This window comes from Falco rusticolus, chromosome Z, assembly GCF_015220075.1.
Source record: "Falco rusticolus isolate bFalRus1 chromosome Z, bFalRus1.pri, whole genome shotgun sequence".
In the NCBI taxonomy this organism is placed as follows: Eukaryota; Metazoa; Chordata; class Aves; order Falconiformes; family Falconidae; genus Falco; species Falco rusticolus.
In genome coordinates this window covers 53810241-53835530 of record NC_051210.1, presented here as the reverse complement: position 1 = coordinate 53835530, position 25290 = coordinate 53810241, and the positions used below count along the sequence as shown (strand labels likewise).

The window sequence follows — 25290 nt, the reverse complement described above, 5'->3', positions numbered from 1 at the left end:
AAAACAACGTGCAAGTCTCTCAGCACAGCACAGTTACAGCATTAGATGTATTCCTTTGGAAAAAAACCCAAACCCCTGTATTTCCAGGTTCCATTAGTACTGAAAAAAGTCTTTGGCATTTAAAAGATAAAATCAAGTGTGAAGTTAGGCTTGTTTTAACATAACAGGTATGCTTGAAGAAGTGTATCTGAAAAGGACTTGGCCTTTAATTACCTTTTGGTCATTTTTCATTACTTTCTTGAACACAGCAACCAGAAGCTAAATTGAAAGATAAACAGAGATTACTGATTAATAAGAAAAATCAAAGCATATCACACACAACCTCAAGAGTCAAAATTACACTGTGCTGTGGCATTTTAGAAAGTGAATGCATGACATACAGTGCTGTGGGGCTTAGTTTCTGAAAGTAAAATCAAAGTTTTGGAAACAGAATCACTGTCATTAGCAGTACCTGACCCTGATGGGTCATGACGGTGTCGGCCGACCTAGCGGCTTGCTCTGACAGATCCACCATTCCTGCGGACCAGTTATTTAAAGAATCAGTCACCAATATTCGAATGAGCGGAGATTATCTTTATTTGGCAGCGCTGGGTGCATGGGGGGATCGCTCCACCAAAGTCATGCACACCCGAAGTGACGAACTATCTCATATTCATACAACAAAACAATGATTATTCAATTAACGCCTATACATATTCACCACCTAAACCCGCCTACTCTCGCTTTGTATGTTAATTAGCTTATCAGTCCTTCGGGCTTGTGCAAATTCTTCCAAGAATTGTGGGCAAGGGTCTCCGGGACGTGGGCAGTGGTCTTTGGGAGGAAGGCCGTAGGTCTTCCTCATGGTGTACTTTTCACCCTTTGCCTGGCATGTGATGGTCTTGCAAGTTTGCAGTACTCTTACCCGTCAAAGCTAATTTATGTCCTTGTCGACCATCTGTGTCTTATTCTTGTTTCTTTTAATCACTCCCTCTAGGTAACTTATAAACAGGCCCCTTGTTAGAGAATGTTAGAGAAACAGACCCCTTCTTTCATTAGTTATTTCATTAATTATTTCTTTCAAACTATATGGTTACATGATCTAATTACTATACCAACATTCTTTGAGTAAATATATTTACACTTAAATTATTGTCCCTATTCCATACAATTTCTTCATATCATTAGGACCAGGTGTCTTTGTAAAGATAACAGAAATCCGAAGCCTCGGTAATTAGTACATTCTTTACGTCACCAGTTCAAGAATTTAGTGCATCCTTAAAGTCAGTAATGAGGGTCTCCGAATGTTTATCAACTCATAGCCAAACAAAAGCGTGGGCACTCTGTTCCTTAAATAAATTGTACATAGTTCATTATTCACCGGAAAGGTCGCGCCTGCCGTACCGCTGAGGTTAACAGACCGGCTCTGTTCGTAAACCCTGGGCTTGTTTTCCTCACGTGTTTCGCGGCAGGGGCCGCGGCCGGGGGAAGCAATCGTGCGCGAACGTCGCTCGGGGGCGGCTGAGACGGGAGGCAGGAGCGACGCGGACGAGGCGCCCCCCGCGCTCCTCCCCACCCCGCCCCGCCCCGCCCCGCCCTCCGGGGCCCGCTGCCCCGCCGCCCCTCCCCGCCCCGCGCGCCCTCCCGCCAGAGGGGCGGCCCGCCCGCACGCCCGCGCCCGGGCTGAGCCCCGCCTACCCGCCTGGCCCCGCCTACCCGCCTGGCCCCGCCTACCCGCCTGGCCCCGCCTACCCGCCTGGCCCCGCCTACCCGCCTGGCCCCGCCTACCCGCCTGGCCCCGCCGCGCAGCCCGCGCCCCGCCGACCCGCCACGGGAATCCCCTCAGCGCACGAGCGCTCCCACGTGACCACCGCGCGACTCCCCACCCCTCACGCGTCCGCCACGCCTCGCGAAGTGGGGAACACGCCCCCCCCGCCCGGAAGCGCCCGCGGCACCGCCTGCCCTCGGCACGTGACGCAGCGCCGCTCCTCCGTCACGTGCTCTGCCCCCCCGCCCGCCAGGGCCTGCGCGCTTCCCCCCTACGTGTGAGGGCTGCGCGCATGCGCAGTCAGCAGCTGTCATCGGCGCCGGCGGCGGGGTGTCCCGCAGGCACTGGGAAGCGAAGCCCCGAGAGGACCGAGGAGACGGCGGGGAGTAGCCCCGGCCTGCGATGCCGCCGCTCCCCTTCCCACTCGCCTTCCTCTGGCTGCAGCTGCCCGCTTAGCCCTCTCCCGGACAGGTGCGGAGCGAGCTTCGCGCCGGGGCCGGGCGGCGCGTCTGCGGGGAGGGGGCGTGGGGCGGCCGCCAGCGCGGAGGGAGGTGCGGGCTGTGCGTGGGCCGGGGGCGGGCGGGACGGTGGCGGCAGGGCCGGGAGAAGCGGGGTCGAGCTGGTGGGAGTGCGGGGCCGCGGCGGGTCCAGCCGGCGGGGTCGCGGGTGGCCGGGCTGGCGCGCCGGAGCAGGCCGTAGGGGCCAGGTGCGGGGCGGAGCGGCCGCCGTGCCGCCCGGCAGCCCCCCGCGGTGGGGTGCGTGAGGGGCCGGGACCCGCCGCGGCCGGGAGGGAAACGGTGTGGGGACTCCGCGCTGCGAGTGAGTGGATGGCGGCGGGGACCGAGCTGAGGAAACGAAGCCGGCAGGTGTCGGGAAGATACGTCTCGTGTTCCCGTTTGCGGGCAGCGATTCTGGGTCAGGGCGGGCGGTGTAAGCTCCGCGAGGGATCAGCCGTTTCCCCGGGTGTCCGAAGTGGACGGGCAGAGTGAAGTACTCTCTCCGTGCCTTTCTGGACTTTGGTGAAATCCTGTGGATTTCTCAGACAACATCTTTTCCTTGCAAAGTACAGCCGCGTTGGCACCGTTAGTTCGTTTCTGCACGTCTTTGAGGCGTTCCTGGAAGTTAATTGTAAAGTGTTATAAAGAGACTTTTAAAGCAGTTCTCTGAGCACGATGCTCAGGTGCCGCTGCTTCACGCTTTTGGAGCCAGGTTCGGGATCATGGTATGTCTTATATTACGAGCCATCTCTCTTTTGCGGTTGACTTTAATTGCCAGTCTGAAAGGAGAATTGTGTACAAAACATTTTTTTTTCTGCTAGGTTAACTGTGTTAGGAAAAACACTGCGTGTCTCTGTGTTTTTAAAAGATTTATTCTGCCTCAGAGCATAAACAGTGTTTATTTTTGATATTATTAAACTGCAGATTTGCGATCCTTTGCACTTTTTCTTCTGAGATGTTAGCGACAGCAGTGAGGGAAGTTACCTTGTGACTACTAAACCAGCAGTTTTTAGGCTGAAACGTTGCCCACAGGAAAGAAACTTGTAGCAGCCTAATGCAGGCTATTTGTTGTCACTCTGTAGTTTTTTGTTCACATTCTTAAGGAAACAGAATGTGAAAACGACTGTGGTATAAAATGGGTCTTGGGCCCACTTACCCTTATTTTTCCTTGAGCTGTGATAGCTAGCTGATGGTATTGCTTCACAGAAGTACCTTCCAAACAGAAGACAATGGAAAACACAACCGTGATTTCCTTTTTAGTTCCTGAAATGAGGGTAAACTGAACCACTGCCAGTCATACTTACCTTATTCATCTTCACTTTGGAGTGGTGCTGATCTTACTGATTGCTGGCAGCTGATGGTTTTCTTTAGTCAAAGTGCAGATACAGATGCATGTAAGAGCAATTTCCTTTCTAGAGACTGACCTGGGAAATGGTATGGTCTTATCCATATAGGTGGGCACAATTAAATAGCTGTTGGAGCAGACTTAGGGCCAATGTATATGATAGGAAAAACCTTTACTCAGTGTTTAAAAAAAAATAATAAACTGATGTGGCCTCTGAGGATTCCTTGATCCATCTAAGGAGCCCTATGCTGAAGACTGAGATGGGATTCTAGAGAAGTATAATTACAAGCTACCCCTACACTTATGTTTTTCTAGGTATTTGCTGCTAGCCACTGTGGAAACTTGGTAGGTCTGACTTGCTGTTGCTGAAAGTTGTCACATGCTGCTTCCACATAGGACCACAGATTTTATGCCTGTGTTTTCATTAAGAAGAAAGCAAAACCTCATTGCACTAGAGTTTGAAAATAAGAATGAGGTGTTTGGCTTTTTTGTTTTCCTTCTTGCCCTTTGTCCCAGATCAATTATTTCAAGATGTTTTTGCATGCTGTGAAGCTGGTGTGGGAGAGGAATGCCTATGGAATAAATTCAGGTCATTTTTCAGTTCAATATTTATGGGTTCAAAATACATCAGTTTTATGTTTTTGGAAATAATTGCTGCAAAGGTAGTATCAAACACAGAAACGTGAACTTGAAGTTTGTTAAACCACATCGAGCTTTATAGTCAAACTGAGATGGTTTTAGGAGCCTCAGAATATGGTTACCTATCCAGACTTATGGTTTCTTAAGTTTTTATAGTTGATTAAATGCTTTAATACTCCTAACATTTTTAAGCTTAATTGATTCTTCTTGATGACTGCTGGATGTCTGATCAATATGTGCCTGACCATGGGATTTGGCTTACAAATGCTTCTTATCACAAATACAAAACTCTGTGGCCTGTAAATTTATTTTAACATTTAATGCAGTCAGATAACCTAAAGAACAGATTTGGAATGCCTAATAAACAGTATCTTTTTCTAAGCCAGGTACTTAAACTAGGCAGACATAATTTCCATGCACACTTAACTGTTATTAAAGGAACAATTCAAACACAAGTATGCAAAACCAAATTACATTGAGATTGCTGTTTGCATGCTCAGTAATAGTTGGACATGCAAACGATGCTTTTATGTTTCCAATTACCTGAAAGTCATTCCTGTAGCTAGTCATGGACTGTGCACTATTGCAGTATCTTTCATCTTTGAATTTGCTATACCAAACAATATAAGGAGTTGGATGATACCTACTTACAGATTATGCTAAAAAGTTTTTAAAACTTATGCAGGAAAATGCAGAAGTGAATCTACCCATATATGTCATAAAAATAAATTCTTTGATGAGCTTATGGAGATTTTACTTATGTTGTAAATAAAGTTGCTGCTTAGACTATTACAGCTTAAGACCTGGTTTTCTACTTGTTTCCTTTTCAGCTCTTGCACTTTTTTTGCAAAACAAACTCTGCAAATAGGAGGTTGGTGGAAAAAAATGTAGTTTTCCTCAAGTTTTTTCAATAAAGTGTTTTTCCTGAATGATTTCTAAAAGGTGGTGGCTAGTACTTTATAATGAATGCTTTGTAATTTTTTTTTAATTGAAAACTTCTGTATCTGATAACTGCTTTCACATGGATTGATTTGCATTTCTTTCAGATCAGCCTCAATGCTGTGGCTTTTCGTGCATGCCTTTCTCTGGAAAAAATTGTTTTTGTGTCAGTTATGTGAAAAATTTTCCTCAAGATAAGTTCTTCCTCAAATGTTTGTTGTCCCATAGTTAGTGTGGGTGAAAATCTGCAAACAGAGAAGGGAAAAATGTGTGTGTTAACTACTTTATCTGTGAGAAGTGATAAGCCTCAAAGCTTTGTTCTTTTTTCTTCTTGTCTTCCTTCTTTTTCTCACTTACTGGAGCTTGCTTTATGTAATTTGTTGAATTTGGGTTCTTGAGTAAAGGCTGTGGACATTGATATTTTGTATATTGAACATAGAGATCATATTTTAGTAGATCAGCTTATCAACACACTTAGGTTATGATGCAGGCAAGACAAAAATGGCCCATAGTTATTTAGCAATTTTCCATATTAGCTAATCATTTTGTGTATTAGCAGAGCAGACTTAGCAGGCAGTGGTTTTTCTCCTTTCTTGTTCAGCAGTGCTTTCAGTACTGAGGCCAAAGGGGACACCGTTTGGCAAGTCAAGATGCCTCCCACAAAGCATCTTTGGAAGAACAATTGTGTCAAATCTTCTGTAGTTTAAAACCAGAAAGTTTTGATTTCCTGCTGGTGAGGATTGGAACTGGTTCGTTTTACATTAGAAGCAAAAATAAGTGGATAGCCTTTGGAGGAGATCTGACAGTTTAGTATTATGGTGGAGGGAGAATACTGTAATACTGAAAGCTGGTTTCATGTAAGTTTTTGTGCATTTTAACCAACTGGAAATTAACACATGCTGTTTTTCTGGTGTGCTTCATTCTGTCTTAATGGAGTATTTTCTAGTTGTGTAGATCAGTGCCTTGCCTGTATTTTAATTAAACATTAAATTTAACACAATTAAATTAAATTAAACACAATTGCTAGTTTAGATTTCTATATTAGGTGTCAATAAATGAAACTTGGAAGATGTTTCTCAATTGTGGGAATAATCTTTGTTCTTGCGAGGGTATGAAGGATTCTGCATGGAAGAATGGTGTTGAACAGCTAACTGTCACAATGTTAAACATATTTATTGGTGGAAACTAACACTATGGTAAGGTATAGGCATTACAAAAAGCAGTTTGGTGTTGACAGGGAAGGCTGGAAATTGTAGCTGCCTGGTACTAATTTGGATGCTTAAGATTCAGTTGACAGCAGTGGGGTGTAGAGATCCTTTTCTTAGGATATGGAGGAAACAATCGTGTAGATTCTGCACTTACAAGAGAATCATGCAGAATAAAGTGTGTGTTATGGTACATGTAATATGGTACATTTCTCTTCTGTAGATTAGGTAATTAACTCTTCCCATATCCAGGTTTAGTTAGTAATGTCAAAGCATGCAGAAAGTTATTCTTTTCTTTTTTCCTCTTTGTCTGGTTCCCCCTTTTGCTTCGACAGCCCCTGAAGTTTATTGCAGTCTTCTATCACCTTGTTCTAGCAGCTGAGTAGTCGAATGTACACATTGAAGTATCGTGTGTTATGTTTGTACAAGCTATGCAGAAATATTACAGGAGTTGGCTAAAAAGCACTTCCCTTGTCACCATAACTGACCAGTAAAATGTGTTTGCATCTTGGATTATGTAAGTACTGGTAGCATTAACGAGATTTTGTCTTGATGTGAGTATATGAGCTTTTCTGGTAGGCCTTGGCTGTCTCCAGGGACAGAGACTTCACAGCTTCTCTGAGCTACCTCTTCCAGTGTTTGACCACCCTCCCAGTGAGGAAGTGTTTCCTGGTGTTCAGATGGAATTAATTTCCTGTGTTTTAGTTTGTGTCCATTGCCATTTCTCTTGTCACTGGGCATCAGTTAAAAAAGCCTGTCTCCCTCTTCTTTCTCCATCCCGTTAGGTGTTTATACACACAGATAAGAACCTTCCCTTCTCTAGGCTTAACCACCCCAAATGCCTCAGCTTTCCTTCATGAAAGAGATGGTCCAGCCCCTTCATAATTGTAGTGGTCTTTTGCTGGACTCTCTTCTAGTAGTTTAGTATCTGTCTTGAACTGGGCACAGCACCCCAGGTGTGGCCTCAATAGTGCTGAATAAAAGGGGAGGATCTTGACCTGCTAGCAGCATTCCTCTTAATGCAGTTCAGGACATTGTTAGCCACCTTTGCTGGATTGCTGGCTCATGTTCAACTTGGTGTCCCCCAGGACCCCCAAAGGCCTTCTCTGCAAAGCTGCTTTCCAGCCTGCCAGCCCCCAGCACGTACCCCATATGCCTGGGGTTCTTCCTCAGGCGCAGGACTTTGCACTTCCCCTTGCTGAGCTTCATGAGGTTCCTGTCAGCCCATTTCTCCAGCCTGTCGAGGTCCCTCTGCATGTCCACACAACCCTCTGGTGTATCGGCTGATCCTCCCAGTTTTGTATTGTCTACAGATACCACATTGAATTAAGCAGAAATAATAGCTCTGATTTGACTTAGGTAAATTTTTGTGTCTGTAGTGGTTTAACCCCAGTTGGCAACTAAGAACCACACAGCTGTTTGCTCACTGCCCCCCTCCATGGTGGGATGGGAAGGAGAATCTGGAAAAAGGTAAAACTTGTGGGTTGAGATAAGAACAATTTAATAATTGAAATAAAGTGAAATATTATAGTAACAACAACAGTTGTAATGAAAAGGAGAAAGAGAGAGGAATAAAATACACGATGAAAAAAAACCCCAAACAACAAACCAAGTATTGATGCACAATACAGCTGGTCACCACCCACTGACCGATACCCAGCCAGTCCCTGAGCAGCGGTCGGCAGCCCCAGCCCAATCCCCCAAGTTTGTATACCAAGCGTGATGTTCTGTGGTATGGAATATCCCTTTGGCTAGTTTGGGTCACCTGCCCTGGCTGTGTCCCTTCCCAGTTTCTTGTGCCTCTCCATCCCTCTCGCCGGCAGGGCCTGAGAAACTGAAAAGTCCTTGATTTAATAGAAGCAACACTAAGCAACCATTAAACTCACCAGTGTGTTATCAATGTTATTCTCATACTAAATCCAGAACACAGCACTGTAACAGCTACTGAAAAGAAAACTGACTTTATCCCAGCTAAAACTAGGACAGTGTCTGAAAGATATTGAAGTAATGAAACAGCAGTCCAGTTATTGGTTAACTGAACATAATTCCAATTACCAGTTGTTGCAATGTGCCTCCTTTCTCACCCCACCCACCCCCACCCACCCCCCGCTCGCCCCAATTAATGCTTTAGGAATGCTCGACTTTGGGAGTGCTGGACTTGATAGGCAGGTAAGTGGATAAAATGCACTTCTGAAATGTTCCTTCTGAAATATCCATGAAGGAAAGAATATTAGTGATGTAAAAGAGAAATTCATAAGTGGATGCTGAAGTAATTTGCTTTAAAAACACAACAACAAACCACAACAAAAAAACCAAACACCAACAAAGAATGAAGTATTTTTTTTGTTCTTCCATGCAAAGCCCTCCAAAACTGCACTGACTATATTTGAGAATACTGGAAGAGTTGAGGGAAGGGTGTTAATCTGTAGGGTTATGAGTTTAATCTAAGGGTGCTATGGTGAATTAACTGTTGACTGCTGGGTGTCTTGAATATAATCAGTGGAAGCGATTGAAAGGTGCAAAATGATGATGAATGAAGGACTATTAACATTTTTTCCCTAGTGAAAAAATTGCAGTTTGTTTTGTAGAGGTGGGGTGTGTGTGTATGTATATATGTATTTCACTCATGTAGATACTTAATAGATCTAAAGGTGAAAGCCTAAAAGCTGATTTTATACAGAGAAATCAAATGTCTTGTTCAATGTATTTCTGGCATCACGTTACAGTCAGTGAAGCATTACAAATATAAATACTGTCTATTGCACTTTCCAGTGAACGAAAGCGTAGCTTCATCTATCGTTATAAATCCAAGTTTCATTTTCCTGGCACTGGTTATAGTAGCAAGATTGTATGTGGAACTTCAATAGATGGGAAAAAATGAAGGGTGTATTATGTACAAGCCAGCTGTTTGCTACTGGGGGAAGTTATCCTGCTTGTACATGTTGAGGTGTCTTGGCCTGTATGGACTTGATCATTTAAATGCAAAAATACCCCCAATGTAAGTAGTACTGGTTTTCAGAATGGGAGAATTGCAGAAATCTAGTTATAGTTACAGCTCAAACAAGGATGGAAGATAGTGTGGGGAGGGGAACAGGATGTTACTGAACGTGGGAGTGTGGAAAAAAGAATTAAGTGCTAAGAATGGGGATTGGTGTGCTGGGTGTAAAGAGGAGGCAAAATGAGAGGAAAACTGAGGACACAAAAAGCGTGTTAGATGTTGGAATACCAGTAGGAGAGTGAAACATGGAAAGACATAAAAGTATCTCATATATAGAACTTTCTTGTGCAGTGATTCATACCAAGCTAGAAGGGACATGAAGCTAATGAAATTTGTGGCTAATACACTGACATAAAAGCAAAACTTATGGTGGCAGTGTGTGGCATAAAGAACATAGTTGCATGCATTTTGCAAATGGAGAAAATGAGGAATGAGTTAAATTATATGCTCAGGAAAGCAAAATCGCTAAAAAGCTAGCCACAGTTGAGTTATCTGTATTCTGGGATGAACATTTTGATAAGATTAAGGAAGAATTTTATGAACAATAGGTGGCACATGGTGATGTATAGTTGGAAATTGCAGCACTTGCTGAAGCTAAAATATATCTGTCAGTTGCCTAAAGATCAGTCCTTTCATGAGTACGATGTCATGGTATGAAACAGAAAATATGACTTTTTAGCCATCCTCAATGTAGAAATAGAAATAAGAGGAGACACTGATTGTGTTTATGTGTATCACTTGCATGCTTTGTTTCTGTTGAAGTAGTTTCAGAGAATGAGAGCTAATACAGTCCTGCTGTTAAACTGCTGATTTAAGAGTTAGGAATCCAGGTGCTCTTTCTTTGTGTTTGCAGTGTGAGTGCAAAGTGAGTAATTGGTTTCCTCCATATACTAAATGGGAATAGTGATATTTTATTAAATGTGTAGCTTTGTTACTCTAGGTTGTGCCTGTGGAGTATAAATCTGTAGAGAGTGAAATACAACAACCTGGAGATGGGTCAGCACAGCAAGGTGTTAACAAGATGTTAAAGGTTAACTTGAGAAAATGTGCCATAAAAAACAGAGGTTTTGTACTAGACTGTGTAAATGTCAGTGTTCATGCTGGGTATTCTTAAAGGAGTAAGGAGAAAAAGTAAACATTTGTTTTGTGCCTTTCGTACTAGCATAGGCAGAAGACTTCAGAAGCTTTTTTCCTGTATGAAACGTGTATGTTGAATGTCAGAATTTCTTTTACAGATTATTCTTATCAGTGTACATTATTTTTACTTCTTTCTGTCTCTTTTTTTTTTTTTTTTTTTAAGCTGGATTGAATGTGAACCACAATGGCTGCTGTCATCTCAGATAGTCCTCCAAACCCAAGCTGCAAAATCATGACTTTTAGGCCTTCGATGGATGAATTCAGGGAGTTCAACAAATACTTGGCATACATGGAATCACAAGGTGCTCATAGGGCTGGAGTTGCAAAGGTAAATGTCTGTAATGTAGAAGGAAAATTGTTGCTGATACCTGTTTTCCCAGTATTTGTATTTTGACAATTGCAAAACTGACCTTTTTAGTGTTTCACAATTTTTTTCCAAATGCTTTTCAATTAATAGGTATTGATCTACTACTCTTTTAAGAAAGAGCTTTGTGGTACCTCTTTTATGCAAACTAATGAAGGTGGTGTATACTGTTTTCTCTCTAGCTGTCAGTTGTTTCCATTTTTACAAAAGCAACAGAGTATGGCTTCTTAAGGCAGATTTAAACTAGTTTTTGGCAAATCAAAACAAAATAGGGTATTTATAGTATAAACTGGGAAGTCCTGGTCTGCCAGATGTTGAACTCGGTCTTTTAGGCTGGTATATACTGGAGCAAATAATAACACTACAGTCAATGTGTGTATATGAAGATAGAGAGGTACTGTTTGAATGGAAATAGTTTTCTTTGTAGTGGTGATCATGTTATCCTTCTTTTTAATGAGAATTAGAAGTACATTAACTATCGTTGTATTGCCCTTTGAACAATGGTATATTCAGTATCTTACAGGAGATGTTCCTCCCCTAATGGAGAGTGATTGTCAGAGACCGTCTGATATAGTGTTATATCATGGAAGTATTTATGCCATATCTGTTCTGCCACTTTTCAAACCAGCAGGACACAGTACAGGTCAAGAAATCCTAGCTTAGTTATTTTAAATTATCCATGGGAATAGTAGGCTTCATCACTGGATTTTTAAGCTAATGTTGCAAAGTCAAGACATTTAAAAATTGAGAGAAGAGGGACAAAACCTGCTGTTCTTGGTTTTCCCCTGCCTATTCCCTCCTTCCTGCTTCCTGTAAAACAAAACAAAACTGAACCCCTCACATTTTTAAAACCTTGTAGTGTATTTGCATTCTGATTTCTGAGGGTAGAGTACATGTAGGTCATATTTTCAAACTGTTCTCTGGGAACGGGAATAGAAATCTGATAAATAGACAACAGAGGAAAGCCTGAGCTGAATTTTTCACATGTGCAGCTGTGTTATGGAACCTGTTTGTTTATGTGGGGATTAACTACTGCAGTCCTCTCATCTTGAACAGTAAACTTAACAGCAAATTCATCACCGTGAGATCTGTTGCTTGACAGGTTTATATCATTAACACGTATGTATTTGAGCAGGAGATTCTGGCTGGAGATTCTGGCTATGTATCATTCTGTGGATTACGTGCATGGGTTCCACAAAAAAGAAGAAAAATCTTATTTTCATGTTTTTTATAGATATAGCATTATTTTAACTGTTATAGTTTCTAATCCTGTTTCCTGGGCATCTAGCAAAAGAATTAGAATGTGCCTTATACCAGCCACTGAGATGAGACAGATCTGTATCAGTTTGTTTATTCATATGTAATGTGCTTGCTTTCTTTGGTATGTTGCTTAGAGAACAAAGACAGGTGTGCATAACCACCATTTCAGTGAAGTGTCTGAGGAGGCATGCTACTCCAGCAGACGTACTGTGAAGTGGAGGATCATGTCAAGGGACCATGGGGAGCTTTCTGTGAAGCAAGCACGGAGTGGATGGGAGCACCAGCACTCCCCACCCCCCCAGTGGGAAGCATTGAGACCTGACAGGTGGCAGCTCCGACTCAGCGTGGGCAGGGCTGGGAGTGAACGTGCCAAAACCCACACATATACAATAGCAGCCGCCAGGGGGTGCAAGTGACATGGGGCAGTTGTTGCCAGGGAGGATGCATCACCCTAATGACTCAAAGAGGTGAGGTCATTGCCCTCCCAGAAGAATCCTAGCTGTGGTTTCCAGTTGGCCTGGAGTTAGTGCCAGAAGGCATGTGGTGACCCAGATGGAGCTCCCACATAACCATGCAGCTGTCCAGGTCATGGTCTGCAGCAGGTGCCTGAGCCAGTCACTGCTGCTGGAGGGCAGCAGAGATAACAACTGTGTGAGGTGTGACTAGGTGGACCATCTGCTCAGCCTGGTGGCAGAGCTGGGAGAGGAAGTGGAATGGTTAAGAGTATCAGAGAGTACGAGAGGAAGATAGCCGGTGGAGCCACTCTCTACCATTGCTGAGATAAATGCACCAGATGGACACACCGCAGGAAGTGGAGGATTCCCAACCGGCTTGCCATCAGGCAGATGGAGGGGTCCTAAGAGGTGGGGAGGAATGGAAAGAGGTCCCTGCTTGGGGCAGCAGGTGAATCACCTCCCAGCCTACTTCACCCTCTCAGGTGCCTTATATAATAGGTATGAGGCTCTGCAACCTGAGGGCCAAGAAAATGATAATGTGGACAAAGGCCTGTCCAGGTTGGAGGAGTTGCCTAGTGAGAGTCACTCGACCCCACACATCACGACTGCCTCTGCTAAGAAAAAAAAAGGGTGGTTGTCCTTGGTGACTCCACTCTGAGGGGAACAGAGCGCCCAGTACGCTGACTGGACCCAATCCATAGGGAAGTCTGCTGCCTCCCTGGGGCCTGGGTAAGGGATGTTACTAGAAAAGTCTCTTGTCTGGTATGATCCTCTTGATTATTATCTATTACTGGATTTCCAGGTGGGCAGTGATGGAGTCCAGACAACATGTCTGAGGGCAATTGAGAGAGACCTCAGGGTCTTGTTGTGACTGGTTAAGTAGTGTGACAGGAGCTTAAGTAGTGTTTTCTTGTATCCTGCGAGTTGCAGGGAATGGTGGTGTGTGTAGTTGGAAGTTCACCCAGATCAATACTTGGCTCCAGGCCTCATGTCACTGGCTGAATTTTGGTGGTTTTTTTTGTTTATGGGTCAGTTTACACAGCACCAGACCTGCTGACAACAGATGAGGTACACCTGTCTCAAAGGGGGAAAAGGATCCTAGGCCAGGAGTTAGCAGGGCTCATTGAGAGAGCTTTGACCTAGACTTGAATGGGGAAGAGAATAAAACTGAGGTTGTTAGAGATGAACCTGAGGGTGGGATGCCAGGCTTGCAGGTGAGATTGATAGCACAGCTGAAGTGCATCTGTGCCGCTGCCCAAAGAATGGGCAACAAACAGGAGAAGCTGGAAGCCATAGTGCAGCAGGAAGACTATGACATAATTGCCATCATGGAAACATGGTGGGATTGCTGGCATGACTGGAGTGCTGCAGTGAATGGCTACAAACTCTTCAGAAAGGATAGGCAAGGAAGGAGAGGCAGTGGAGTAGCTCTGTATGTGGGGGAGCGTTCCTGCCTAGAGCTGGATGGTGGTAACAAGATCTAATGTTTGTGGTTAAGGATCAGGGGAAGGCTGCAGGAGGGGGCCTGGAAATCAGGACCATAAGTAACTATCAGTTAGCTGAAAGGACTGTGCTCTAGCTTGTAGGCCACAAACCCTGGGAGGACAAGGAGCATGCATAGATAACAATCAAAAGGATGAGTCTTGCCGGGAATGAGGAATGATGGCAAGGAGAAGTAACACCTTGCTGTTAATTGATGACTGTAAACACTTACTTAAAGTGTCCTTTGTTTATAGTTAACCACCGATCAGGGATTGCCTAGTCTGCAATGCTTAGCTTAAAGAACCAATCTGTTTAAAGCCAGCTTCTGAAAACATACATAAACTCGTGGTTGTTTACAATAAATCAACATGTCCCATCTCTTCATTTGCCGCAGAAGGCCAACAAGGTGGATATCCTGGTGGGAGTCTATTATAGCCCACCCAACCAGGATGAAGTGGCAGGTGAAATATTCTACAAGCAGTTGAGAGAAGTCTCGTGATTGCAAGACCCTTGTTCTTATGTATCAGCTTACTGGATGCTTGCTGGCAATACAACACAGTGGAGAGGAAACAGTCCAGGAGGTTCCTGGAGTGTCACATGGAAGTGGGGTGGCGTGGCGGCGGAGAGGGGGAGATTTCCTTAGCCCTGGGTGTTTGATCTGTCTGTCAGCACCCCAGGAAAGCTGAGACCCTTGTGCCTGACCACTCTGTCAGCGTACCATTACAGGGATCCTTCACTGAACAGTCCCGCTGGATTGGAGGGCAATTTGACTGACTTGTTCAGGGAAACATGCCAAAAGCATAAGGTGGATGCCTCAGCAGGTCTTCCCGCTTTGAATATGTTACCTGCTGCTGGCAACTGGTAGTGCCCACAGAGGATTAATACTAACAATTTACAAAATAACACTCTTTAATGTGAAATCATGACAAATTAAGGCTTGTGATTGCCAGTGATAGTGTCTGCAAAATCAAGCATGAAATGATATACAACTGAACTACATACAACCAAACTATAATCACTAATAACAGCTAGCATGAGTTAGTTATTAAACATGCATAAGACAAAGCTCTTACCCAATAGGTGTGCCTATGTGGGGAGAAGACAAGTTCAGCCTGTCAAGTGATTCCACTGGCAATGGAGTCTTCCCCTGCTTCTCCCCTCATCTGTCCACTTTTTATATGTCATAGTATATTGCATATTCATTTATCATACACAGGATTAGTTACAAGTTTCTTTCTTCTGATGCAAATTAGTATGCATCCTCAGATAGCACTACTGAAGTTAAGTTCTCTACTACTATGTGTGCTCCTCAGTCAGGGTTTTGCCCTCTTTCAGGGAGACTGTTTGAGTTGGAGGTCGTGATCTCCCACTACCACAATTATCTGTCTTATTCTCAACTTCTGTTAATGTCAGTGGATAGCAATCCTGTTTCCTCTCACAGCCAGAACTTTCCTCACTCAAAGGCTTCTTTCTGCGTAACTTAGATGATGGTGTGCATTTCACTATCTGTTCTGTGTTACTTATGCTCCCCAAGGCTGACTACCTTGGTTTGAAGTCCCTTCATTCATAACAACTTTAGAGTGAGTCGGATTGACCTCCCTCTGTGAATACTGAATGAGAGCAGGGTAATGCGGGAATTCAGAGAGCAATTTCCCCTGGTCTGGACTTATTTCAGTCCAGGACTAGTCCATTTCCATGACATTTAAGTGGAGCTTGAGTGACTGTAGTCAATACGTATTGTTGTTACTGTTATCATGTGCCCAGTGAGTTGCAGTAGTACTTTGAGATGGAGGTGTACGTTAGTATTACGATGAGATTATTTCATCTGTGGAAAGTCATTTCACCACAATGGTTGGCTCAGCTGCAGACATCTTACGGATTCTTCGCGTGACAACTGGTATGCAGCGTATCAGCCGTGTGGTGCCATCAAGTTCCCATTCCTGCAGAGAGCACAACTGAGCACAGCCGTAGTGTCTCCCATCTGCTCCATCCTCCATCGCTCCTATGAGCGTGTGCTGAGATGGCAGGGTGTATTGCTTAGGGAACTGTGGTGATGTAGATTCTGTGCATGGCAACCATCCTGAAGGTGATAGCTGTACTTTACCCTAAAAAAGCTTTCGGTAATACTACTCTTCTATTAGGACACAATTTTATTTAATCCCACCCCCACCCCCCAGGTGATTTTCCTACACTGGAGTGTGTGGAAGGTAACTTCCTGACAGAGCTGGTCAGTGACACAACCGTGGGAGGTGCCACGCTGGGCCTGCTGTTTACAAACAGGGAAGGAGTGGTGGGTGATGTGGTGGTCAGAGGATGTCTTGGGCATAGCGATCATGAGGTGATAGTTTTTGATCCTTTGAGAAATAAGGACGGGGGTCAGCAGGACTGCTGCCATAGACTTCTAGAGGGCGGACTTTTGCTGGTTTAGGAGACTGATTGACAGAATCCCTTGGGAGACGGTCCTGAAGGGCCAGGGGGTCCAGGAAGGCTGGACATTCTTCAAGAAGGAGATCTTAAAGGCACAGGAGGAAACAGTGACCTGCTGCTCCACTTGGGCACACACAGTCTATGGGGCTGGATGGGACCCACCCCAGGGTACTGAGGGAGCTGGCAGAGGAGCTGACTAAGCCACTCTCCGCCAGTCATCAACAGTCCTGGGTAACCAGGGAAGTCCCAGAAGTGCCGGGACCTGCACTTGAGTCACAACAACCCCACACAGCGCTACAGGCTGGGGCGGAGCAGCTGGAAAGCTGCCTGGCAGAAAAGGCCCTTGGGGTGCTGCTTGACAGCCGGCTGGACATGAGCCAGCAGTGTGCCCAGGTGGCCAAGGAGGCCAGCAGCACCCTGGCTTGTGTCAGAAGCAGTGTGGCCAGCAGGGCAAGGGAAGGGACTGTCCCCCTGCACTGGGCACTGGTGAGGCTGCACCTCAAACACTGTTCAGTTTTGTTCTCACACACTGCAGGAGGGACATAGAGGGGCTGCAGCATGTCCAGAGAAGGGCAATGAAGCTGGTGAAGGGTCTGGAGCAAAGGTCTCCTGAAGAGCATCTGAGGGAACTGGGGTTGTTTAGTCTGAAGAAGAGGAGACTCAGGGAGGATCTTACTGCCCTCAGTTGCCTGAAAGGAGGTTGTAGGCAGGTAGTGGTAAGCCTCTTCTCCCAGGTAGGCAAGGGAGAGAACAAGAGGAAACAGCCTCAAGTTGTGCCAGAGGAGGTTTATATTGGATATTAGGAAAAATTTCTTCACTGAAAGGGTGGTCAAGCACTGGAACAGGCTGCCCAGGGAGGTGGTTGAATCGCCATCCCTGGAGATGTTTTAAAAACCTGTAGGTGCGGTGCTTAGGGACATAGTTCAGTGATGGACTTGGCAGTCCTGGGTTAATGGTTGGACTTCATGATCTCAAAGATCTTTTCCAGCCTAAATGATTCTATGATTTTATAGATTGTACTGCATACTTTGTGTGCCTATATGAGCAAAAGTATTATATGAGACAGGATTAGTGTGTAATATGTTTGGGGAAAAAAAACAACAAACAAACCAAACCCAAGAAATGAACTGGTTTTGTTTAAAATGAAGAATATTTGTGATATGCTCTTTATAATGGCTATATCTGTTGCAGACTGCGACTAATCTTTTCATTTGGTAGTTTTCAAAACCAGAAGCTTTTTAATTTGGAAAAAACCCAAGGAAAAGTACCTTATATCTAATTTTCCTTCTTTGACAATTCTCAGGAGGTGTATCATCAACTATGATAGGGTAATCCTTAAAAAGCCTATGCAAACTTCTGTTCTTATTTCTAAGACATTCATAATAATAAGAGTTTCAATTACTCTCAGTCTTTTTTTTTTTTTTTTCTCTGCTTCTTTTCTGTTGGGGATTGAAGCAGGTGGGAACACTGGTCAGTGTTTTCCTGATACATTGTGCTAAGTGCTCCTCTGAGGCTGCTGGTTTACTTAACTGTGAGACTAAAATACATTGTGGTTTGAGCCCAATGCAGTAGTCATTTGTGTATGTGAACTTCAGGATATCTGGAAATAGAGGCTTTTCCATGTATTGACATGCCTGGTTGCAATGTTTCATCTGGTAGGAAATGTAAAAAGATAATGAATTCGTCTTATTGGAAGTGTTCCTCAAATTTTTGGGGGACATGAATATGGCTTCAATCATCATTCTGTTTTTGTTCCTTACCTTGATTCTGGTTCTGGATCCTTTCCTGCCATTCAGCAATTAAACTTCCATGTGTAAACTTCCAGTGAGTGTAGGAGAAAAGGCCAGAGCCATTGAAGATGTCCTGAGGAGAGCAATGGACATAGTAACGTAATGAAAGAAATTGAAAGAAAAGACCATGGAACAGTTTTGCCTTTATTGTATAATTTACGATTTCTGTAATATTACTGTTCTCTTCATATCCTTACTCCTTGTGTTACTCCTCATGCCTTGTCCCTCCTCTCTCCCTTTCCCCTAGTAACCAAGCATGAGATTAGTTTTAGCGTATATGAAATCTGTATGATCAGAATATTCACTTGTTACTGAAAGGCAAAGGTGACATAGTATCAATAAAATATACTAATGCTGTAATTTTAAAAGGAGTGGCACTTTATATATAAACTTTATTTCCTGTAAACTTTGTTTTGAAGTTGCAACACCTTAAAGGAACATTGTAATGGGCGAAGGTAGTAGTTATCTCTTTCCGTTAAGTACATGAACGAGTATGTGAAACTGACTTCTAAAAAATACTAAATGCAACAGTGACATCTTCCAGGTATTTCAGTATTTTAATAATTACAGTTCGGATGTTGGCTGTGGAATGGATGAAGACATATGATGTAATTAATTTACTTTAAGAGTAATTAGTCAAAAATCAATCTGTGATATGATGATCATTGCAACAGAAGAGCAGAGGTTAGGCTGTGATCTTCACCATGGTGTGATGCTGTAAGATGTAGATTAGAAACCCGTAATTCAGATAGAAATGATTGGAGAGTCCATTCTTGTAATTTAATTGATGGTCAAAGTACATCAGAGGTATTGATATGGAGAAATAGTGTGAAATGGGGACAATGGACATCGATTGTGATTGTATGTGTCTGCTCAAGGAATGTGGGTATGGTGACTAGTCATGTGTGTGGTGTCTGGTCACATAGGCACACAGCCTTGAGGAGACGCCTACAGTTTTGAGGAGACGCCTGCCCTTCTTCCTCTAGCAAAGGGGCTATTTTAAAAAAGAATGAGAAAAGGATGAGAGATATTCCAGTGCTATCTAGAGGGAGTGAGTGCTAAGTCTCCTTGCTGTAGAAGATCAGATGGTCACAATTACATGAATCACCTGCAAGACCTGCAATACAAACCTGCAAGACCACCACATTCCAGGCAAAGGACTGATAAGCTAATTAACATACGAAGCGGGTTTAGGTAACGAATATGTATAGGCGTTAATTGAATGTTCATTTGTTTTATTGTATAAATGTGAGATGGTTCCTCACTTCGGGCATGCACGCTTGTGGAGGAGCGATCCCCTGTGCATCTGCGCGCAATAAACATACCTACTTTATAACTTTCGAGTTACAGAGTCTAATTCCGTACGTCAGTATGACAGCTTTCAGGATTAGTATGAGAAGTGGGTAGTAAATTTTAGATGCATATTCCTAGTTAACACTGTGTAACCTATATTAATTCCTAATTTTTCAAGCATCTTTTTATTTTTTTAATGTAATTAAGTACAAATTGAAACCACTTTCTTTTCTGATGATATAATAAGCTACTTCCTTAAGGATGAATCTTTCAGTGTTGTTGCCATTATCAAACTGTAGCTATTTTGTAGTTTCATCTGGACTATAAAATTTTTTTCAGAAAAGGAAATGATTTTTTTTTTCTGGCTCTCTCATTTACATAATTTATCAATGAGATGATTATTACATCTATTATCAGGTAGTAGGGATGTAAAAATTTGGCTACAAATTACTGTTATCTCAAATTCTACACATACATGCAATTAAGATAAACTGGAAATTAGCAGCATCTTAAAAATAATTCCAAGATTTGATTTACAGAGGTTTTTCACTACTTTTTATAGCGCTGGGTGTTTCATACTGTTTCTGTTGAAGGTACTGAAACTGACCATATCCAATCAGGGCAGAATTTGGCCGTCTAGTCAGGGTTTGTGATCTTTTGCAAAGTATAATTTGATATTTTTGAAGTTGATATCTCATATGATTGAAAATTTGTGTCTCCATTTTTTGGCCATACAACTACAATTTAATTCCCATTCCATCTATCACATTTAAAAACCATTTGGGAAGCTCTTCTCCATGTACAGATTGTTAAAATGTGGTAGTTCCAGGAGCACAAAATATATTTTTATGTAACTGTGTTTATATGCATGTGGGATATCTGCTGACCTGGGTTTACAGAATACCTGGAATAATGTCTATGATACAAGAAAGCATAAGAAAACCTTTTAAAAATGATGAGCTACTGCAGGAGACAGTCTCACCGAGACAGGTGAGCAGCCAAGAAACTTTAGAGACTTTGAAAGAATGAAAGTGTGTACATACAGCAGCCAATTGTATGATGCTGCCGCGGAGGGGAGCTCCGTGTCAGGAATGCATTTAGCACCTTGGTGGTAAATTCTGACTACTCTTTGCCAAGTGTGTACTAATTCTACTAATGGTGCTAAACCAGCTGTAAATTCCAACAGTGTAAGCACTGAACTAGAGGAGGCTGTAAATTCCACCGACAGCGCGACTCTTCTCAACACACCGTCAGCGATGGCGATTCTGTCCCCACCTCCTCTGCCCCCAGAGCTTCTGTCACTGATTGCAGCGACCCTCACGGCACAGGAGCAAGCACAGGAACAGGACAACTCGGACAATGATTCCATTGACACTGATAAACCTTTCGATCCAGGTCCTGTAGACCTGGAAAAGGAGCTAGACCTTTCCCCACCCCCTCGTCTCTCCCGATGCATTGATTGTATTTTTGGGGAGGGTGAAAGGGTCTGAGGGATTTGGTGGCAGGAATGCAAGTGGGAAGCACTTAAGTGAGGGGGTTTGGGAGTCGCTATGGCATGTTCAGTATTTTGTCCGACAGATCAACCTCGAGAGCGGCAGCCTGTGCAATACGAGGCTGTTAAAGAGTTAAGCAGAGCAGTGCAGGAAGGGAGGATTCATAATGGGAGAACAGCTAGGTATTGTGAAGGAGAATAGAAAAGATAAACGTGGTTATCTAGTGTTTAATAGGTGTCTGCATGCTTGTAGAGATATATAGCTGTGTAACTACATGAATGATTTTTGCCCTGAGCCTGGTGGCGCATACAGCTGCGGTTTGTGTCCGGGCTCAGAGATGTAAATAGGGGCTTCTCTGTTGCAGTAAAAGTGTTTCTCTTTGCATAAAAAAGAGAGGGAATGAAGGGAATGACCCCGAGGTATGTTCAGAGAAGGCATGCTATGTTTCGAACTTTTTGACTGAACCAGTTCTTGTTTGGTGTGCCCTTCCACCTATGTATAATGTTAATCCAAAAGAAGATGATATTGTTTACACTTTGAATGTTGATAATTGTCTTTCTGTAGATGCTAATGTAGGAGGCTATGATGGGAACGTATTGCAGTGGTTCTTCTCTTATCCGGAGTAACAGCAGGGAAAGCATTAAAGAGTTAAATCACCTTGTTTGGTAGGCAGTTAAGAATGTGAGTCAAAATTGCCGCTGCTTTTTGTTGTTGGTTCAGGGACATGGCTGTGAGGATTTTGATGGTGTGTGCTGCGTGGATTTTAGGTGCCCCATTGCAGCAACATGTTATCAAAATCTGAGAAAAATTCAGCCTTTTTGGCATCCATTCACTCAATTGGCAGTATTGTTTGTTTGCTATTACCTTGGTTGCTGTCATATTTGCAAGGGCCCTGCAGAACATGGCAAACCTGGTACTAGCTGTTCAAAAACAAAAAGGGGAAATTGTAAAATTGTACCAAACAGAGAGAGTGGGTTATTTTGACATTGATAATGTGCACCTTTGGCCTTGTTTTGATGACGTGCAGCTGCTATCCTGCAGCAAAGAGTTAAATAACTTTGAGGGAGTATGAGAAGAAAAACTAGGATGGGACAGAAACAAAGGAATGTGATCTCACCTCTAGAAGACAAGGAAACAGCATGAACAGTAGAGAGTAGCCTGTAGTGAACAGCACTAAGGAAAGTTTTATGATTTTGACTGATCACTCTGACTCTATTCATAAGCAGCTCTCTGAGTTAAGAAAAAATGAACAGACCATAAAGATTGAGAACGGGTTAACGGACTGGCTTTCAAGCCTTGGGTTAGGGGTCTGGTTACAAAATACAATCAAAGGAGCATTGATGGTATTGACAGTATTGTTGGTTTTAGTATTATGTGTTCCTTGTTTGTTTCAATGCTTACAACGAGAACGCGTGTTGGATTGCTCAAAAACAAGAAGGGGGAGATGCAGGAGGGGGCCTGCAAATCAGGACCATAAAGTGGCAATCAGTTAGCTGAAAGGAATGTGCTGGAGCTTGTAGGCCACAAACCCTGGGAGAACAAGGAATGTCAATAGATAACAATCAACAGGGTGAGTCATGCTGAGAGAAGATAAGGGAATGAGGAACGGATATTTTTGCAAGAGTTGGGGCAGAAGTAGCTTCATAGAAATAGTAGCCAGTGCCATTCAGAATCAAATGTACAACAGGAAATCAACAGTATATGAAAGAAAATAATAAATTTGAAATGAGAAAGCTTTGCCTTAGGTTTTTGCTTGTTTATGTTTGAGCATTGGACAGCTTGGCTGATGAATTTGATCTAGGTTTCTTCTATGGAATAAACCTAACTTGTCTGACTTAGAAGAGATTATTTTTACCAAAGGGAATGTGAAGAGGTTGCAGTGAGACGGGTCAGTGGTAAAAACTTGGACCTAGTCATTATTTCCAACTCTGATACTGACTAGCTGTATGTTGCTTCGGACATGGTATTTTAATGTCTCCAGTCTTTGCCCTGATCTTTGTTAGAAAATGCAGATTCTTTGGGACAGGAACTCTTTATTTTCTTTTAAAATGATGCTTAGTGTATCAGTCCCCACAGAATTCACTTCTCTAACCAGTACTTTAATTTCAGCTGTAATAAACATGCTCCAGTTAGTTGGAAGAGGATATTTTGCACCTGTATTCACAAAATTTATTTTTACTGCTTAAAACACACTGACCTTGAATTAAATAAGATAATGCAAGTTTTGCTTTTCAGTATTCATATATTTGAGCCAAACGTACAAGTTCATGATTAATAATCATGAAAATGGAAATCTCTGTGCACATATTTGATTTCTATGCATATATTCTGAATGCATGACTTCTCTGCTTCCAAACCAACATTTTGTATTTTGCTGATGTGCATATAATTTAAGATTTGTGTGAAAGAAGTAAGGACGAATCACAAGATGATTCTATTATTTTTTTTTCTTTAAAAGTTAAACACTGAAACTTGCTAAGTGGTCTCTGTGAAAGTGAAGTCAGAAAGCTGAGAAAGATAAAAGGAAAAGAGGGAATTGCATCTGTGTAAAAACTGGATAAAAGTGCCTGTTTATGTTTAAAATAAAAATATTAGGTATGGAAGTATGTTACTATCTAATAACTTTTCTTCAGCTTGATGTTTCTGTTTTGGTATGTGTTTGCTAGTAGGAATGGTCATCATTGGCGTTTTTCCTTGAGGGAAGGACAATTTGAGTACATTAGCATTACAATTTGCCCATTTGTGATTGTTCTCCAAAAGTAGCAAATGATCTCAGGATCTATATATTATTTTTTAGAATTTTTTGCTTTCTTGGAGTGATGTAATAGGAAAACCACTTACAGATAATATTATGTGGAATACTGAAATGCTTGTTTTGTAGAGGAATAGCCTAGCTAGCCTAGTGTAAAAGTTACCTCAAAGATGTGAATTAATTATTCAAATAACATAATTCATATATGGTAGATGCATGTTTATGAAAACCATCCTATTTTGTTGTATGTTACTTCAAAAGTTTCCAAGCGGATGCTTGTGAAAATTTGATTTGAGCACCATGGAAAAGAATGAATATGATGAATGGATCAAAGAACATATAAATGAGCCTTTGGGCAAGTAAAAGTTCAAAATCAAAGCAAAATATATATATTAAAAATGTCTGTTGCTGTTTTATGACTGTTGCAATTTCAAATCTGGAAGGTTTTCTGTTTTCAGATAAAATAATACGTGCAAGGAATATTAAAAATTACACAGACTGTTACAGAACACTGGTATGACTACAGGCTTCTTTGAAATTCATAATGTCGTTATTGGTAACACTTTAAAATCTTCCAGGGAATTTTCTTAGACTTTGGGCAGTTCTGTGATATTTGAAATAATCAATTGTAAAGTTAACACTTAATCTATATATATCTAGGTTTAATCTTTAATTACAAAATTTAAATCACATTAATATAAAAAGTAGTAGACCTAAATTAGTGCAAACTCTTACTGTAGTACAGTTGTACCCTGCAATTTTATGGGGTGTAAGTTGAACAGACTCTAAAATCTAAGGCTCTCTAGCTGTATTTTTCTGTTTTTCAGTAAGAAATAAAATTATTCATACTGGATACATTAAATAACATTTGGACAGGGGACTGTCAATATTTTATATGAATCTTTTTTTTTTTAAATTGAGGATAACAGGTTTATATCATGGCATGTGAAGTGTTTGTGAATTTTAAGGCTTTCTGCTTATAAAGTATTTGTTCTGTTATACATGTGTATGTTTACACAGTTGCACATGATTGAATTTCTGTAGATTTGTTAATTGAAGTAATTGTATGCCCATGTTGAATTGGTTTCTGCATTATCTAGGAGCACTTACATGGTCGCATAGTTTTTGTGAAACAGCTGGTAAGCAAGCATTCATTTGATTATGTAGGCATATTTGACTTGTTTTTTTTTCCAAAATTGTTTTGAATTGGTATTGCAACTGTTGATGTCTTGTTTTTTATTTCTGAATTTAAAGGTTATCCCACCGAAGGAGTGGAAACCAAGAAAACATTATAATGATATTGAAGAATTGGTGATTCCGGCTCCAATTCAGCAAATTGTCACTGGCCAGGCAGGACTTTTCACACAGTACAACATTCAGAAAAAGCCAATGACAGTGAAGGAGTTCAAGCAGCTGGCCAACAGTGACAAGTATGTATATGGGGGATCTTGCTTAGAAAGACAAATA

The 25290-nt window shown here is 42.3% G+C and overlaps 1 protein-coding gene across 4 annotated transcripts in view; it reads left to right on the top strand.

Moving 5' to 3' along the window:
- The first annotated feature begins 2003 nt into the window (after window positions 1-2003).
- Window positions 2004-25290, top strand: part of KDM4C (lysine demethylase 4C) — a 275997-nt gene continuing 252710 nt past the window's right edge. The window contains exons 1-3 of one of the 4 annotated variants that reach the window (XM_037373478.1): window positions 2004-2218; window positions 10671-10835; window positions 25078-25253. In XM_037373478.1, coding sequence (XP_037229375.1) covers window positions 10692-10835; window positions 25078-25253 — 320 coding nt within the window. In that variant the 5' untranslated portion in view covers window positions 2004-2218; window positions 10671-10691. The remainder of the gene's footprint in view (window positions 2219-10670; window positions 10836-25077; window positions 25254-25290) is intronic. The other 3 variants (XM_037373479.1, XM_037373480.1, XM_037373481.1) reach the window with 3 other exon arrangements.